The 18,479-nt window shown below is 37.2% G+C and overlaps 1 protein-coding gene across 2 annotated transcripts in view; it reads right to left on the bottom strand.

The window, feature by feature from the left end:
* TOX3 (TOX high mobility group box family member 3) overlaps positions 1 to 18,479 on the bottom strand; it is a 74,874-nt gene that overhangs the window by 20,311 nt on the left and 36,084 nt on the right. The window contains exons 2-3 of one of the 2 annotated variants that reach the window (XM_068411538.1): positions 4,306 to 4,371; positions 120 to 374 (exon numbers count right to left, since the gene is read on the bottom strand). In XM_068411538.1, coding sequence (XP_068267639.1) covers positions 120 to 374; positions 4,306 to 4,371 — 321 coding nt within the window. The remainder of the gene's footprint in view (positions 1 to 119; positions 375 to 4,305; positions 4,372 to 18,479) is intronic. The other variant, XM_068411539.1, reaches the window with a different exon arrangement.

Raw genomic sequence — 18,479 nt, 5'->3', positions numbered from 1 at the left:
CAAGAAATCATACAGATAATCTGAGAGGTCAATTAAAACTGATAGATGACAGAAATCTACATTACTATCCTTTGACAGACAATATTAGGCAATGGAAACACACAAAGAACCAGACCTACCATATGCAATCCGTTGCTGTGGATGATGCCGTCGTGCTCCACGAGATTGCGGGATATTGTAATAGAGGGAAGATCCAAGCTCTGGGGGGGAAACTGAGGCGTAAATTCATTTCCTTGTGCAGGCAGCTGGTCACCAAGGCCCTGGAAGGGCAGCAGTATATCTGCCATCCCCAGTGCAGGGTCTGACTCAGGCGGGGGGGTAATGGGTGGGATTTCAAACTCCTCGTCCCCAAGGCTCGGCGTATGGAACGTCTGCTAGAAAAGGACAAGACAAGGCAAACCACGTCAGGGCACACCACTCTCAGCACCCACCTCCGGACCTGCAGTCCAAATCCTGCTTTGTTCTCAAATGCAAACTCTATATGCAACAAAATGTTTAAGTTTCATATACTGAAGGGGTTTGTGGATCATCCAGATTAAAGATTTAAGTCTCATTATCATATGGCTTTAATGGAGTATCAGTATTAACAGTTTTTTAATGCGTACTTAATTAGCAACATCTGTCTTTGTTGTTAGTCTGAATATCAGCTACATTGGATTTGGCTGTATAACAAATTGCCACTTTATTGATACGTTAGTAAAACAGCACAAACAGCTTACATTACTCTCATGCTTCATAAAATACTGATGATTTCGTAGCACACGCACAACATTAATTCAGCACTGACCATTTCGCATCTTTTGTTTCCTTTTTATCCAACAAACATGAAATATTATAATTCCGGTCTTTATTTCTTTTCTTTTCCATCCCAAAAGTACAATGCACCCTTTTAAACACGGGTTGTAATTTGGAGGAGAGACACGTATACAAGAGTGCGGGTGATTACAGCGGCTTCCAGTGCCTCCTGAAGCCAGCCAGCTTTGTTTGAACCACAGGTTTCTTACAAACTAAACACCTGTTAAGATGCCTTGAGTGAAACATTTACTGCCAGTTATCTTCAGGGTTCGTGCGTGTTTGTACGCGTGCATGTGTCTGTCAAAGATAATCTTTATTCAAGTAGAGTCTGTATCTGGCTTCAACGTTGCTGACTTTTATTTGGGAAACAAATGAGCTACACTTATTCAAATTTCTTGCTAGTTAAATGAACTTTCATATATTATTTCAGGTCCGCTGCTACTTAATAATAGAAATTCAGTGCTTGAAATTAGGCCATTTTAAATGTACCCAAATCAGGACTGTCTTGATCAAATTGGGCAGTTGGCAATCCTAAAATAGGCACTCTTGTCTTGTTCTGGACATGCAAGGCTGCTCTGGGATTTGTTTGTTTGCATTAGTTCAGGATTCGAGTTGGAGGGGGAAGGGAGGAATTGTTTTATGTATTATTTACATTGTTTGAAAGAGTGACTTGATGCCAGTTAATTTAAAAATGATATGTTCAGTGAAAGATCTCATTAACTGCTGCAAATTGTCATCCTTCAAACTGTTAATGATGATATAAATTAATAACCGCTTGAGAGAAGATGGAAGCTGAAACACAAGAAAAACCTCTGCTTGCATATAGAACCTGTCAGCTGTCATTATTGGTCTCACACCAGAAATGATGAGGTCCCAGACTGCTGCAGTGTGCAGTACTGTCAGCGTCTGCTGAGACTCTACCCATCGCGCTCGATCTGCAAGACTGTAACTTAATTCTGGATGTGAAAGCTGGGCCTGGATTAGGGAGACGTTTGACTTCTCTGCTGCTGTATTACAAAAGGTGTGAATTTTTCTTCTTGCGGACCCCTTCGTTCACAAACACAAAGGATGGATTGGCCAGGAGAAGTGGTTGGCTAATGAACGTAACCCTATGGCTGCATTTGCAGTTATTTTGGCACTAATGTGGTCTAGTAACAGATGCAACTGTAATTTGTGACTCATTTGCTACCCCATTACTGCTTAATGAAATCTAACATATCACATTAACAATACGGATAAACACTCATTCTTGATATGTGGCATTTGGCTGTTTTCATTACCACTGTAATTAACACTTGAAATATTATTTCAATAAATATTTAAGGTGCTTTAAAATGGGTCGTAGTAATCATGACATAGAGACAGAGAACATAAAGCAAATGTGTGGCTTCTAAGCCTGAATGTGCTCGAGGATTACACTCTTAAGGCATTATTTACAGGAATAAAATGGGCTTCTAGTGCAGCAGTGCTCAGGCCCAAAATCATAGCGAGAAAGCTACATTCATGTTAACGTAAAAACATAATAATTAAATACATTGTAATGCAATAATTGCAAAGTTAGGTTCATGCTTTAATGTGAACACTAACAATCATATTTTTATTCCTTGTTCAAGCAAAAGGGTTCAGTGAAATCTGTATTATTATAGTACGTTTGAACCTCTCTCTATTGACGTATTTATGAGATAGTAGTAATTATAAGAATTGGATCTTTTATCCCCATCTAACAGAATAACTCTAGGACAGCTGTATAAATATAGAACACAGCTAGATAATAATACAATATTTTACTTCGAAAAATAGCATTCATCTTAATACTTACAGCTTACTACAAACGGGAGAGTAAATTGATGAATACCTTAACATTTTTTAAATGTGAATTTAATTCTCACAATATAACTTGTCCGAATATGGATTTATCTTTTTTTTAAAGCATATAACGGACCTAAGATTGGGGATAAAATAGATGTAATCTAAGAAGAAAGCAAGCCCCTTAGTGAAGTAGTCTTAAATCCTAATCACTGGGCTATTCAGTCTGTAAAAAGAGCCTGAAGAGTATGCAATTTGGGATTGCAGAAAGGTGCTGTTATGACCAAAAGATGGTATAACATTTGTGGGATTTATCTTACCAATCATGTTTTTTAAAGTTATTAACTTTTCAAATATTTATATCTTACACATTTTTAAAAAAACTGTGTGCATGCTTAAATGCCATCTGTACTGAAATGTTCAAAACATTTGTTCCTTTTGATAAAAATGCAAATCTGGAGAACTGTTGTATCAACATATAACAGCCAATGTCTGACACGGTGAATTATCACAGCTGGAATTAAATTGTCTCTGAACAGCTGCTGGCAGCAGAGCTTTCATCAATGTTTGATTCAAATGTAGGGAAGAAATTCTACAGAAAGAAACATCATGTTGTCATTACAGATGGGGTTTGTGTTCATTATCACAAATAACACTGGAGCTAGTGCCAAACAATATTCCCTTATCTAAGCAGTCTTGCTGGGTAAAAAGAGATGGTGACCATAGTATAAATGATTCATAAAAATACGACTCTTAATTCTAGCCTTCATATTTATTGTTACACCTTTCTGCTTATTTTCTCTGAGATCGCTTTTTTAAAAGTGCACAAGAACACCTGCCACTGAATCACCACTTACAACACATAAAATCAAGGCTGTCCAGTTTTCCAACCTTTCCTCATGTTGGGAAGATCATTTATGGCATGCACCCTATATAAATACTTGGTTCTTGTTCTCCGCATTGCTATGCAGATTACTAGGCAGTACATCTTGCACTTTCCATCCTTCCCTTTGGAATAAGAGCTGTTGGTTTTTAGTGAGGAGCAAAAGGTGTTTCTGTCTGGAGCTGGGGTCAGCGTTAGCATGTTGATAGTCTGTTAAACAGCTATAAGGCAGCACCGCTGTAACAAACCCCTGGAGACTGTAGTGGCCATACCTTTCTCCTGTTCCCATTCTCAAAGGCAGTGATCAAATCTATCACCTCCACAACCCAGCCAGACTCCACCAGCCCAGTCCCTGGGTTTGTTCTTGACCCTGGTCAGAAGTTTCCTTCACGCAGCACATACACTACAGACAACAAAGTTGGTTTTCATTTTCTAACTTACATGAGTATTAAGAAGCCAAATTGAAATGTTTGTATCTACAACAGAAATTAGCATATTAGCTAGTAATGACTATTAATAAACTTGCTTTCAAAGCGTACACCTACTGTGCTTTTTATTTGTTTCCTTCCGTTTATATTTTTTTTCATACATAAAGCAGATTTGTTTCTATTGATATGCTATGTAAGTAACAGCCTTATGGACAGCTAAATTGACTAGTAATGGAGAGCTGTCAGGTTATTTTCTTTCTCATTAAAGTCTTTATTTTGTGCTCCATAAAACACATAGAAATTCAGCACTTCACTCTTCATCCATTCAAAGTCTGTTAAATTATCACAGCAAACAGCAGAATATGAGCATAGATAAAAAAGAAAAACATCTACCTCATTTGCAGCAAGAAATGCATTATTTGCCTCTGCCATGTTCATGTAGTTGTTATTGTTTCCAAACTGAAAGAAAAATAAATATTTGGATTTTAATGCATGCCACAATAAACTTTTCTTTACCCCATCACTGGCATAGAAAACGTCAGAAAAGAAAACCAACAAAACAAAAACAACAAAGCGATAAGATGTAATTTTGCAGATGTTCTTTGAAGTCAGAACTAGATTGGATTCAACATTATTATTACATGCTCTGCATCCCCAGGTCTATACATTAAAGATATCCAAGTGTATCTCTTCAACTTTCTTTGTCCATGTAGCAAAGCCACCCCACAGACCTAGAGGTGACTTTAGAAATTAATAGTCCATTAGAAAGAGACTATTCTCCAGAAGACATTGACTCTACTACATCTTTCCTGACATGCATTATAATATTTCTGCAGATGATCCCGATCCAGAGGATTGCTGCAGCTAGAAGTAGCTGGTGTATTACTACTCCAAGTAGACCTTGGTCTACTTGAAGGTCGATAAGGGGAAGAATGAGAATCTGCAGCGTTGTTCTTAAAATCCCACTCTTTCCATGAAATTAAAAAGCCAAACAATTCCCTTTTGTCTATCCTTCATTCCAGTTGAGCTCCCATGCCCCCAATGAACATTAACACCAGAAGATTTTGCAAATCTGAGAAACTGTATCACACTGAGACCTTGAGATCTACCCAGGGTGGAGTAGGCCGAGTGCCCACTTGCTCCCACTCAGGTGCAACTCCACTCACACATGAGCGATCTGAAAGGATCCTCTCGGATGCCATAGAGTCATTTCCTCAAAATTCTCAAGTATGAACATTTGTTGAAGAAGATAAGTACTTTTTCTTTTACAGACTGAGCATAGAAAAGAAAGAGATTACCAACATTTGGTTAATTGGCACTCAGTGTGCCTTATTCCCTTAGGTGGCACTTCCAAAAAGCAGGTAGTCTAACTATTTCTGCATGTGTTCCAGGAGCAGACAGGCACCTAGAGAGTCTTTGCTTCAAGGAACAGATACCATGCATGCCTTGCAGCTACCACTAAAACACTAGATCACAGGCTTTCACATTTTCACATTTCTATTATCAAGAACAGCACACACTGCAAAGAGCATCAAATGAGAGAAACTTCCCTGTGCTGTCCCTACAACGCCCTGCCACATCGCTGCTGCTAAAAGGCACACTAAGCATTCTTCACTTAACTCCCATTTTTGAGTTCTGTAAAGCAAATTTTTTCCAGGAAGGCTTTGTTTTATCTTGCCAGATCTTGGTGGATCTGCATCCCCCGAAAACCACAACAGCAAACACCACCACCAGCAGCATAAGCTCTGCAACAAGCACGTGAGGATGGGTAACCATGCACTTGCAAAGACTGGTCTTTCCGAGCAAGAAATTCTGTTGTGCTTTCAGAGCAGCTGAACTTGTCCTGAAAGGAAAACCACTTTTCTCCCGCTCAATTTGCTACTGCAGTACTTGGTGCCTGACGGTTTATAGCAGGGAAGTGTTTCAGACCCTGACCCTCTCCAGTTCCTCCAGCATCCTAGAGCAGTGGAGGGGCCAGTGATCCTTTCAAGACAGGCTCTTTCCTTAAAAACTTCAAAATCCATTTCTGAAAATAAGACCAAAAGTCAAAAGGGGGCAGGTGGAAAGAGGAAATATTAGTAATAGAGGATGAAAACAGGAAGACAGACACAAAAAATTGGAGTCTTGTGTACCTGATGAATTGTCTGATTGACCAAAGAGGAAATTAACAAAATCAGAAGACAACCATGGGGAGGAAGAAATATGAGATGAGATTCCTCATTCTGAAGTATGAAATTCCATTCGTGTACTTAACATGCTGAATCTTTCAACCTATAACACATGTTAAGCAACAGAGGCCTTAACACAATATGCAGGCTGCCTCATAGCTATTAAAACTCTGTTATCCCCAGCTATGCAGATAACTCAAGTAATGTCATCCATTTTTTAAAAGCCCAGATGTCAGTCATTTTTAGAGATTAAAAAATTCAAATAAAATTGCACATTCAAATTACTGTTTTGGCACATAAGGATGTGTGTGTGGATTTGCTGCACAAAGACATACTACTTCTGCTCAACAGTGAGATCGACACGATAAGATTTTTTTCATGTCAGTTAGTGGCAAACTAAGAAGGATTTACACGAAAAACTCAAATGGCTCCAATAGAGCTGTTCTTTCTCCAGCACCAAAAAAAAATGAAATCAAGTTTTCAAATTATACCTAAGTGCAAAGGTACCATCAGCAGGTATAGCTCTAACATTGGATAAATAAGCGGGAACAAACCCTACCCTGTTCCGATGAGCTGAGCATCCTAGGGGCTCCAGTGCCTCAACATAGATTTTTACCTTGAAGAGTAAAATTCTACATTGTTTTGATCTACGTGTATTCCTCACAGCACAGCTACTGCTGTTCTGATTGCCAAGTGGTTTTCTTCCTTTTTGTTTTATTAAAGTAAAACAAAGGGGAAAGTGACAACATAATTTTCCATTTTATTAAGACTGTGGAAGCAAATGATGTAACAAGGAATGTCAAGGCTAAAAGTTACAAGTCCATATCCTTTGATTCATTCTGTTCTTGGGCTACAATATTTAAGACCCTATTGTGTATGACTCAGGCACTGAAGTCAGAACCTGGCATATTTAGGCTTTTGTTAACTATGGATCATAACTAATATTAAAATTTATTTTTTGTCTCTGAATTAGAAATCCATTGAAGGCACACAACAATTATCAGTGAGTATTTCTAAGATTAAACTTCCTTATTATCTAATGGTACCTATAACAACAAAAGAAAATAAAATGGTTATTATCTTAAGGACCTAAACAATTCAAAAAACAAATTAAGCTTAGAGTGAAATAAGAACTGGGTTAGAAATCCTCTTCTGAACAGTTAGTCTGCGAATGTAATTACTGAAGAAACTACAGCTAATCAGCTGTGAATTGTATCCATTAATTAGTATTTGCCCTGGAGAAATGAGAAAAATCAGTAACAATGTTAACACTGCAATGCACTGATGAGTACTGAAACACAGGGCCCTCAGCATTTAGTCAAGCAGGTGGCTCCAATGGTCCAAGTAATTTAAAAAGCTCTCACCTGAAGTGCAGGGCTGGAATTACAAAGCACTTCTTGCATATCTGTGTATCTATATAAGGCTATAATTAATGGCTTTTAATTTAGAAACACTTTGTGATCAGCTGGGAACAGTTATAAATCATTCTAAATAGAACAAGGGGTTCTTGTCTATTTTAGTAAAATAATTTGGGAAAGATGTTTTTTGTGAAGTGACTCTTGTTGCAGTCAACATTTTTCTCCATTTATTTTCTAAAGGATCCCTTGCTCAGACCCCTCACAAACATCTCTGAGCATTCCTATATTTGACAGCAGGCATTCAAATTAAAGGCGAGCTCCAGCAATTTGGCCTGCCCAGGTATACTCCTGTGGGGTCCCACCTGTTGGTTTTCCCTGGGACAGAGCAAGATGCAGCACCTAGTCCAGCTATCTTTTTGCTTTGTGCTGGCATTGGGATGCTTTGTAAATTACTTAGCTGTAGCAATTAGCAAGTTTTTGCATAAACTTTTGCATCTGAAGATCTCAGAGCACCCTCGCTCTGTAACTACGAAAGAATAAAATCTTTTCAGCTTCCTTTGCATTACAAACTACTATTTGTTTCCTTTGATTTCAGGAGTTCAACAAACTGTCTTAAGTTCTGATAAATATATTAAGCATGAGTACCGCAACTTACTGCCACAGCAAACCAACGGAAACCACACGCATATGCTGATTTCATGAAATAGTTTGCAAACAAACAAATCTTCTTGTGTACTTGTGAATCACAGCTTCATTCTTCACGCAAATCATCGCATTAAAACTATGACAGTTCAGTCCTCTACTCTTTTGTCTTGCAAGGGCACTCTAATCTTGGCCCCACTGAAATCCATAAGAACCAACAAGACTGTAATGAGAGAGACTGGATGTTTGCTCACTAATACCTTGTATAAAGAATGTCAAGAAAATTGACTATTTCTAAAACAGCTTCTCAAAGCTCTTCTCTTAGCTTTGCCTACCAAACCTGAAGCCCAACATCAAGCCTTATTCATCTTTTCTAGGAAGGGTGTATATTCGCAATGCTAAGGGAAAATTCATGCGCTCTATTCCTTCCCCAACACGTTCCCTAATGAAGACCTAATCAACTCCTGCCCAGGACTGGCGATATAAAAACTGTATCACTGCCCCACTTCTACAAACTGCCTGTTTTCATAGACCAAGCCTCCAAGACCAGACATTCTGATACCTGTTTGCAAATCAAGCAATTAGCCACTTTGAATCAGCACAGCACAACGCTACTTGGGTTTTCAAGACACCCTTTGCACTCACCAGAGCTTAAAAACTGGTTGGTTATGAAAGCTGAGACTAATGAACAGTTGTTTGCAAGAAAGAAGTCTGATATGATGAACGTCACAGAAAAGCTTGGCAGTTTGGGATAAAAATCAGTGATTAAATGTCCAGAGAGTCTGAATTCCTACTGAAAAAATTCCTACTGAAAATCTTCAGAACAGCACAAAAGGTTAAGTAGTGGCTACTGTCTGGGCTCTTCTTTTGCAACTGTGACGAGTCAAAAGCCCCAGCAAGAAATAAAACAAGTAAGTCAGTTTATACCACAGAACCATAATATTTTAAAAAAGCATAAAAAGTGAAGCCAATAACTAATTTTGAAGGTGTTATGAACACACAGAATAACATTTTCAACCTATAAAAGTTAATGGGAATTTTGCTACTGATTTTCATGGAGAAATTATTTTATTCATAACATTCGGTCATTAGTATTTATTACAGCTTCCTACATTTCTTCTTTAAATCAACTCAGTTGTGGTGCAACTCTAATCTGAACAACATTAGAACGCACACACACTATTCATTTCCTAAAAAGTGCAAATACAGAACTACAGAAGTAACTTAAAACCAGACACAGAGGAGCCTAGACTTTTATCTGAGCATCAAAATAGAACAAAAATGAATTTTTAAAATACTGGTATTTTTACGCTCAACAGTAAAATTAAATTCATCAGGCAAATACATTAGATTTTCTAAATGATTCTTTTTATAACATTACTGCTTAATTTAATAGTGTAACCACAAGGAAGAAGAAACCGTTGGAAGGGTTACTGTTCCAGCACAGAATACCACCAAAACCATGGAATGTGAATAAATGTCCCGAATGAAAAATTCAAACAAAATATATCCAGAACAGGAATGAAACACATTTTGTCGTCTTCTCAATGATGAGATTTTACATCTTGCTTAAAAGGAATGATTGCAATTCTGTACTCAAAGACTACATATCATATATCTGAGAATAAATTAAAAAAAAAAAATAGTAATTACAGAATCCACTTTCCTCCTTTTTTTTTTTTTTTTTTTATCCAAGAAAGCCCTATCCCAACCCTTACTGCAAAACAGAACGCAGTCTTAGTTATCATGACACTAACAGGCCTTTCATAACTATTAATGTTTAGTCAAAACACACATTTAAAGTTTCTCGGGATAGCCTCTCCAGACAAAATTCTCACTGGCTTGATGCTCTAAACTAGTTCTGTCACAGCACTACATATCTGCTTGCATATGTGTTTTAGATAGTTACACATCCAAATTCTATAATTTCTGATGCCAATTTATTGCTTATGGAAAATGGTAGCCTCAACTGATCACACTTCCAGTATTTCTGCAATAAAATTAGAAGCCATATTTTTAAAAATATGGCCATTAATAAAAATCATTATTTTACAGTGTGAGTATGCTCATATTTTTTACATAGAATAATATGTACTTGTATAAGTACATATTATGGCAAGGATCTCAGTTCTATCTTCATATTTGGCAAATTAATTCCTCTGAGGTTACACTATCCTTATGAGTAAAAAGAAAGATAACGATCCCAAAAGATGTAATTACAGACCAAAACTAAATTACTTTGCAGGTATAAGTACTGTATCTTAATAATTTCACTGGAGAACATCTTCACTACATTTGGGCATATTTGATTTTCCTGCCTGGCCAATAATTACAGCTCTGGCAAATACAATGTCTGATAAGGACATCAATTAAGAATGAGCATTGTGTTATTTAAAAAAAAAATTCATCATGTTCACAGCCTGTCTGATTGAATGAAATGCCAAATTAAATTAATGGAGATTGCTAAGTCTAGCTGGCTGGTGGGGAACCATGCAGAAAGTGGGACAGCATAGACAATAAACTGTCTGTAATTAAAAGATGAGAAGCTGGACTAATGCTACTTCAGCCTGATTACTCCAAACAAAACAATATACACTAAAATTATTCTTGCAACAGAAGTAGATGTAGTGGGAAGAGGGTTGGGAGAGGGGTCTTTTTCTTTTTTTTTTTTTTTTTTAAATAGTATCAACTATCACCATCTATGAACAGCAGTGTCCTCACCAGATTTATTAAATTAAATATTGTTTTTTTCTCATCAGAAAACACAAATTATCTTATCAATGAACGTAAAAATAACAGACGAAAATTCTCCAGTCATTTCTGTTCTAGATGGATATCCAGCTAATCTCTGCAGAGGCTTTACTTTTAAGTATGATGTGTTCATCACAGGAGCAAAGTGATCCTTTCTGGAAGAGCAAGTCCTTCGTGACAGTTTCAATACTTCAGAAGCAGTAGGTGGCATTCATATTATTTTATAAAATACAAGTATTCTATTTTATTTTTGCTACTAGAAACAATGAGGCAGATTTTAGTTGCTGGCTCATGGATGCAATTCCACTAAAGTTGTTTGGGATTTATATCATTATAAGTGAATGAAGCATCTTTTAAAACCTGATTTTTAAAATCTTGTAACTAAAGAAGTAATTTTATCTGAGAATGAATGCAAAACCGTATCCTCCATTGACACAACGTAGCTACCCGTAGAAATTTCTGTACTCCTCTGGCCGGACGCTAACATCTTGGAAGAAATAGCACACGCTGCCAGATGCAAGCAGTAGTATTTACCACAGACAACATGCAGCTATTGGAGGTTAAGGATTGAGGCACTGAGTATAAAGGAGATGAAGGGTTGGACCAGGTGCAGTCAAAGGGCTGTCCATTTGGGCCAGCCTTTGGCCAAATAAGCAATAAGTAAGCAGATAATGTGTCCCAGTTACATCAAAGATCAAACGGCTGTGTGCATGTGTGCACAAGGGTATGGACACATGCACAGAGACAACGCTTTTGTCAGCAAGAGAGACAATTTTTGAAGAATTTCATGAAGTACTGGGCCACTAGATAACATGTACTATATATGCCAAGTTTGTACTTGAGCCTTTCTAATTCATATACTTACAGCAAATTTACGGTTACTGATTATTATAGGATAGTACAATAGAAATCAGCTTTCTGAGCCAGATTACAGTATTATCCTTATATTCAATAGATAATATCTTCTGGAAGTGGGTTCATTTCCTGCTAGGTTCTGCCTACAAATTTTCTAGGAAAGATCTTCATGTACATGTGAAAAACTACCTGGGAAGCGTTAGCCTTGGTGACTTCGGCCACCAGAACTTACTACACAACAGTTATATCTCTCCATTTCTTCCCCTTCAGGATTCTCTAACACCCCATATCAGGATCCTGCAGTAATCAGGAGGAAATGCAGGCTCCGTGAAAAACAAAAGGAGTTCCTACAGGGGATTTCACACCAGAACGCTTAATTTGCTTAAGAACACATCACTGATGAGTAACTAGCCAACAGATAGAAGCACAAAATGTTAAAATAAATGTATCCTAACTACCCACTTTTGCAGTCACATCCCCAATGCTGAATTTTAGGCAAATGAATAATCTCATTAGTTATTCATTAATTATTGAATCTGTACATAAGTATCTGTACAATCAGACATTTGACAGTCTTTTGATATTTAAAATCTTAAAAGCCTTTAATTCAGGGGACCATTTAGATTCCAATTTTTGAGTCTTAAACATCTGCCACACTAATTGTTATATATGTGTTTAGATAAGTGTCTATGCATGTATATATGTATACACACACATCCTCTACTCTTTGCTTAGAGCCAAAAAATCTCAGTGGGATAAAATACTTAAGCAAGATCCTAAAGAAAAATAGACATTTATATTTTATTCATGTATCCTCAAATTGCCATCAGACACACTGTTTGCAGATAGTGCAGATTTAAAAGTTTTAGGAAAGCAATTAGAATGAAAATATTTGAAGTTACTTTAAAAGCTTTCAGCCAGCAAATAAAAACTTCGACAATAACAATAAAAAGCACTGACTTAATCTCTCTAATTCCAGCCAAACTGTTTAATATGAACTCCTTCAGTGAATTCCATGGCCAAAAGCAGTAACTGAATGATATTTTGCCAAGTGTGATACTGTGCGAGTCTTAGGAACAGCAATGAAAGGAATATTTAATGATCTCATGTTAGACATTTTCAGATCTCTTAAGAAGGATACAGTCTATAAAAGTTTCTATATGCAAGAAGTAACTTTGTATGAATATGCAGAGTATTATTATTCTGTTGACTGACAGTCAAGGCAATTCAATATATGCCAGATTTTTAATGCTACTTATTCCATATTTAAATGCATAAATATTAAAAGGTGGTCCAAAGTACAGTCCTTGTCCTAATATTTATACAAGATTAAGGTGTTATAAAATTAGTCTGAATCTTCAAAGTTGTCTCCAAGACAAACATACCAAATATTTTGCTGTCACACATTCAAAGAGTTTCAGTTTACCATTTTGACTCTTTGTAGACAAGAATGGATTTTCCATTCTGCCCACATTGCCTTCAAAGGTAGTAAAGTGGAGAATCAAACATGGATTCTGGGTATATCTCTGCATCCACCTACATATACTAAGACTACTTTTCCTCTGTACAACGCCAACACAAATATCCAACTTAGACCAACCCACTAAGTTTCACATGAAAAAGACTCCACCAGATCTACAGATGTTACTTCAAAGAGTTCTGAAGTACATTCGCTATTATCACACCCTATTGTTGCCAGAAGCTTAAAATATGAGAAGAGACAAAATGTCAATATAAACATTAAGTAACAAAGCCAAGGAGAGGCCACTGTAGTTTAAGTATTTGTTTAAAAATATGTTAATATTTAAAGAACATGTTTTCTTTCTTTGCTTTCTAACCTAGAAGAGTTTGCAGTGATGAACTATGAAATTATTTTCATGATCGCTCTCATGAGCACGTTACTGGAATAAACCAGATTAGCCTTAAATGTAATGGAAGGAATATATTGCTAAAATGCAAAAAGAACTTACTTATATGGCTAGGTCTCATGTTTATATATATTTTTCTACAAGTTTGTAGCAATTCGGATTCCATATGAGAAAGGTCTTCTCAAATACGCAGTTTCACAGCATCCATTCAATGTATGTATTTTACGAGTTACATTTCTCTAAACAGCTCAAATTATATATAAGATCTTATTTCTGATGACATCAGAGGACAGATGGTGGTTAAATTATGCTTTTTTCCACAACTGCTCTAAAGAACTGAAGCAAGGGTAAAGCACACTTGTTCCCTTTCCACAGCCCTGTGAGAGGGTGGAAATGTCTCTATTCTCCCTTACATTTACCAAATGGAAGAAGATCAACAGTCTCAGAATGGCCTCAACACACACACGTGGTACTGCAAAATAACTTGCAAGAACGACCCAAACCAAACTTGTGGACCTGATTCTGGGTCTGCCCCTCCAATCTACCTTCCCACGCCCTTCTGGGCTGTGATAGGAGCACCAGTGCCAGCAGCTCATGCCCTGCTTGGGGACAGGAGTCCTCCAGCACACGTGGGACCTGAAAGCCAGCAAGGTCCTGAGAGAGAGCAGCACCATGCCCCCTCTGCCCTAACACACCAAGGGCAGTAATAAGGGCCCTTCTTTAACTCCCCCTCAGCAGGATATGAGACAGCTCTACACCTCTATTCGAGTATCCTTTTACCCCCAACAGTTTATTTTTAACTGCTGTAAGGGATATTTTTATAGTTTTTTTTAGAGGAAAATGCATAAATACAGAACTGTTTTCACCATATGAACATTTCTGTTTCACCTTCCTCTTCAAGGCATTAAGTTCATACAATCAAGGTGTTAATCATGTCTATCCCCCCCCCATTTATTTTATATAAACTAAGCATTGAATCTAAGCATTTCTTAATGTAATGACAGCATATTATTCTTAGAATCCCGAGAAATAGTTTTATATCACTATATTCAAGATTACTGTAACATTTTCTCACACAAATTTGAAGTGATGTGATTATACTGCAGTTGGGCTGTAAGTAGATTTTCTTAGAATCATATCAAATTTCACTCCAGCAAAAATTGTAAATTCCATTCTAGACTGTAATTCAGCTCTACTACACTAGCAAATTATATCAAGTTTTAAATATAAAATTGATAGAGAAAGGGTGAAGGAGATGTAGACATTTTATAATAATCATAATGAAGGATCAGTCAAGACACTTTCAGGCTAAAATCAGTACATGCATAAAATCTTAAATATCTCAACTCTCAGTCATGTTGATACCATGGGTTCCTACGATTTTTTCTTAAATTAAATACTTTCCACTTTAGAAATACTAATCATAGTCAAATAGAAAAATAGCATTTTAAAAAATTCTATATTAACTCTACTTCATTATATGCAAGGCTGTACAAAGCAAGCTGTCTATTGCAAAAACAGCCTGTAGGATGTAACTGTTCTTACTACAAATATATCCGAATGACAAAGAAAAGCCACCCAGAACACCACCAACTCCAGTGCTAGAGTCAGTGACGGTCACCCTCAACCGCAGCTCTGAGGTGCAGCATGCAATAAGCAATGCCCTTCTACGTGGGAAGAACAGGAACGCACAGATGAGGCTCAAGGATTGCATACGCTAACCTTGTAAGAACAGGGGTTGTACAAGACAATGACTGACAGGCACAAGATTTGGGAATTTTCCTCAGGTGAAGACGTTTTCCAATTTGGAAAAAATTATGTGTGTCAATATAATACAGATTATAGATGCATTTTGGAAACAGGTACATAACACCGCCTCCTCCTGTTTCTTTATCTTACATCAACCTTAAACCTGGAGGATTTCTCCACTATTTTTAGTTGAGGCTGGATTATAAATCCCACAGCAGGGAGGCCTCTGGAAAGTCTTCAGGAACAACTAACTTTATTTAAACATGTAAGATTAAATTGGATGCAATGCTCTGCAATAACACTAGAGGAGAATTAAATTTAAGAGTGGTATAATCCCTCATGCTAGCTTGTATTCCTAATTTATGCCACTGAGACTAATCAGGCTTAATTTAGCTATCTTTAGCTTCCCACTGTTTCATTCCAACCTAAAGGCAACATTTTGGGCAGCAGAAACTTTACTTTGTAGGTGAGTAACCTACTTTAATTGCATTTTCACCTGTTACTACAGTCTAGCATTTTCTTCACTTAATTGGGTCACTGTATTTCTTCTTGTAAGTGGGCACAGAAATTACTTGTGATATTGATTGCAGCCCCTGAGGTTCTGCCGAGAGTTGAGGACACACAAAGGGTACACGACAAATTCCATTTATGATGAGTGAAATGAATAAAGTAACTTGAAACCTTCACTCCCAGTAATAAAAAATACCCATGAAAATCCTAATGTTAAAATACTGAAGCCATATATCAAGCAAATTAATGCCAGTTAGGAAAAATCAGGTTGCTCTGTTTATAATCGTATTTCAAATGCAACCTGACCAACAGCTTCACACACGCAGGGCTGGGAATGTCTAGCACCATATGAAAGCGAGGCCTCTCAAGTCTTCAGGTGATCTTCGGCACTGATGTTTAAAAATACTAACGACTAATTAGTGTTAGAATTAAGTGCATATTAAAAAGCACGCTAGGCATCTCAGTGAGGTAATTTATCCTCATAATCTTCAGATGCCATAGACAAAACAATGTTTTTTAATATAAGACTAAAAATGGCAATAAAAGCTCTCTTGAATAGTCAAGTACTACCCTTCATGTCTTGACGTAAGCAAGCCTGAGCTTTGATACGTGCAAATTCTTGAGTTGCTTTTCTTGAAGTATAAGAGACACCAGATCCTAGTGGCATTTCTGCTGCCAAGCTGTTCCACAGCTCACAACTCACGCTCTGAAAATATTGTCCTAATTTAGTGGACTGAGACAATTCAATGTCTTAAGCTATTCACACCAAAGATGTGCAAGAAGTTGAATACTTCTTAGTTGAATTTAAAATAATCAGATTTAGCTTTAGTATGAATTCAAACTAGATGTATGAATTAGCTGTAATCTCTTCATGAACTTTTTCTGAATGTTGAGAAATTATGCAAGATATTCCTAGAAATATCTGTTAATTACAAGCCAGGTTAATAACTGGAGGTCAAATGGGAAAAGTCACAAGCTTATATTCATGCAGCAGTCAAGCTTTCCTTATCAGCTCATGACACGATGGTCATCTGAGCTCTACAGAAACATTTCTTCGGGTGTCTCTAAGACAGTATTTTTGATACAGAAACCATTCTGATGGAACCAAATAATACTTCATGCCATAACTGTGTGCTTCTGTCAGACAGATGCCTGCTACAACTAGCTGCAAACTACTGGGAGAGCTCTCATTTTCATTTTATATCTTGAACCTTATCATTCCATCCGACTTTTAGAACAGAAAATTTCCCAGAGATCAGAAATCTTTGCGTAGTAGAAGTGAGATCTGGACTCAGTGCACTCTCAGAAAACCCTATATATTCGGGTTTTTTTTTCCAAATACCCAGGGCTAAAGCTGTCTCATTACTATATTATACTTTGGATCACATAGTAACTTTAGCCAAGTTTTACGACAGAGATAGATTATGTTTCTGTGATATCAAAGCTGCATAAGAGCTGAGAACTACTAATCCCACGTCCAGTTTTGGTGAGCAAGTGTAACGATGCAAAACCATGCAAGGGAGCATAAAACATTAAAATTGCTTTATATGCAAGTACAAAACACAGAAAATCCACAAGGCTGATTGCTTCATTGTCTGCAAACGTGGGGAGATTTTGCTCTACCATAAAATTATTCAGTCATTTTTTCTACCTGAATTGGGAGACACTGCACACTGTTAGTGTGAACGCAGCAAAGGAGGCAGAAACAGAGGAATAGCACGTGGTGTTCTGGCAGCTCTCTTGCCACCAAAAGAAGAAAATACCAGCCAAGGGTGGGGAAATAACTACTTGGTCACAGTAAAAACTAAACTGTATTATAAATCATTACTTTCTCCTCATTTGTATAAGCATCCAGAATAATTTCTGATAATATTTTATTGTCCAGTGATCTTTAGACTTAAAAAACCCTTATCTTATGGTTTTGCCTTCCCAACAGCATGGAACAGTTGTCCATGTCCAAGCTCACATATGTCCATGGGAAACTCTGGGTAACATGCCGTGATGATCCTTCACACATCTCTGTGCAGGACCTTCCTTACCACCACTGAAACCAACAATGATAGATTATAAGTGACACAGGAGGCTCTTCCCGTGCTATAATCTCACCTTCATCCAACCATATATACAAACCACGGGTTATAAGAAACACCTCCACTTGCATACACATATACCAAAACCCCAAACCCCCACAACTCTCATAAAATCAAAACACAAACAATAGTTTGTGCAAGGGTCATCTAGGAAAACCAGAAATCTGCAGCGGTACTTACCAGGGAAGGGTTATTGGCCAACATAAATCAGGCTGTACCATTTGATTCAGATGGTGGTGGTGGTTGTGTGCTATATTCCAATAACTGGAATATCATCTGTAGCTAAACTAGCTACTATAAAAAAAATAAAAGGGCTATCAATTTTTATGTCAACATATAAATATGTCATCTTCTGAGACAAGAAAGAAGTTTCTGCCATGTTGTAATACTTAACCATGCGTGTGTGAAAAGAGGATAAGGAGCGAGTGTGCACGTATTGATTACATACCTTATAGATGTATACACTAAATACTTCATAAACAGAACACTAAATTGAAAGAATACCCTATCTCTGTAAATATGGCAAGTCTCTATAAACGCTTCACCATTCTGAAATGCAAATTCTCTTTCTACTGT

The sequence above is a fragment of the Nyctibius grandis genome, chromosome 12, assembly GCF_013368605.1.
Source record: "Nyctibius grandis isolate bNycGra1 chromosome 12, bNycGra1.pri, whole genome shotgun sequence".
NCBI classification, from domain to species: Eukaryota; Metazoa; Chordata; class Aves; order Nyctibiiformes; family Nyctibiidae; genus Nyctibius; species Nyctibius grandis.
This window is presented reverse-complemented; position numbering and strand designations above follow the sequence as displayed.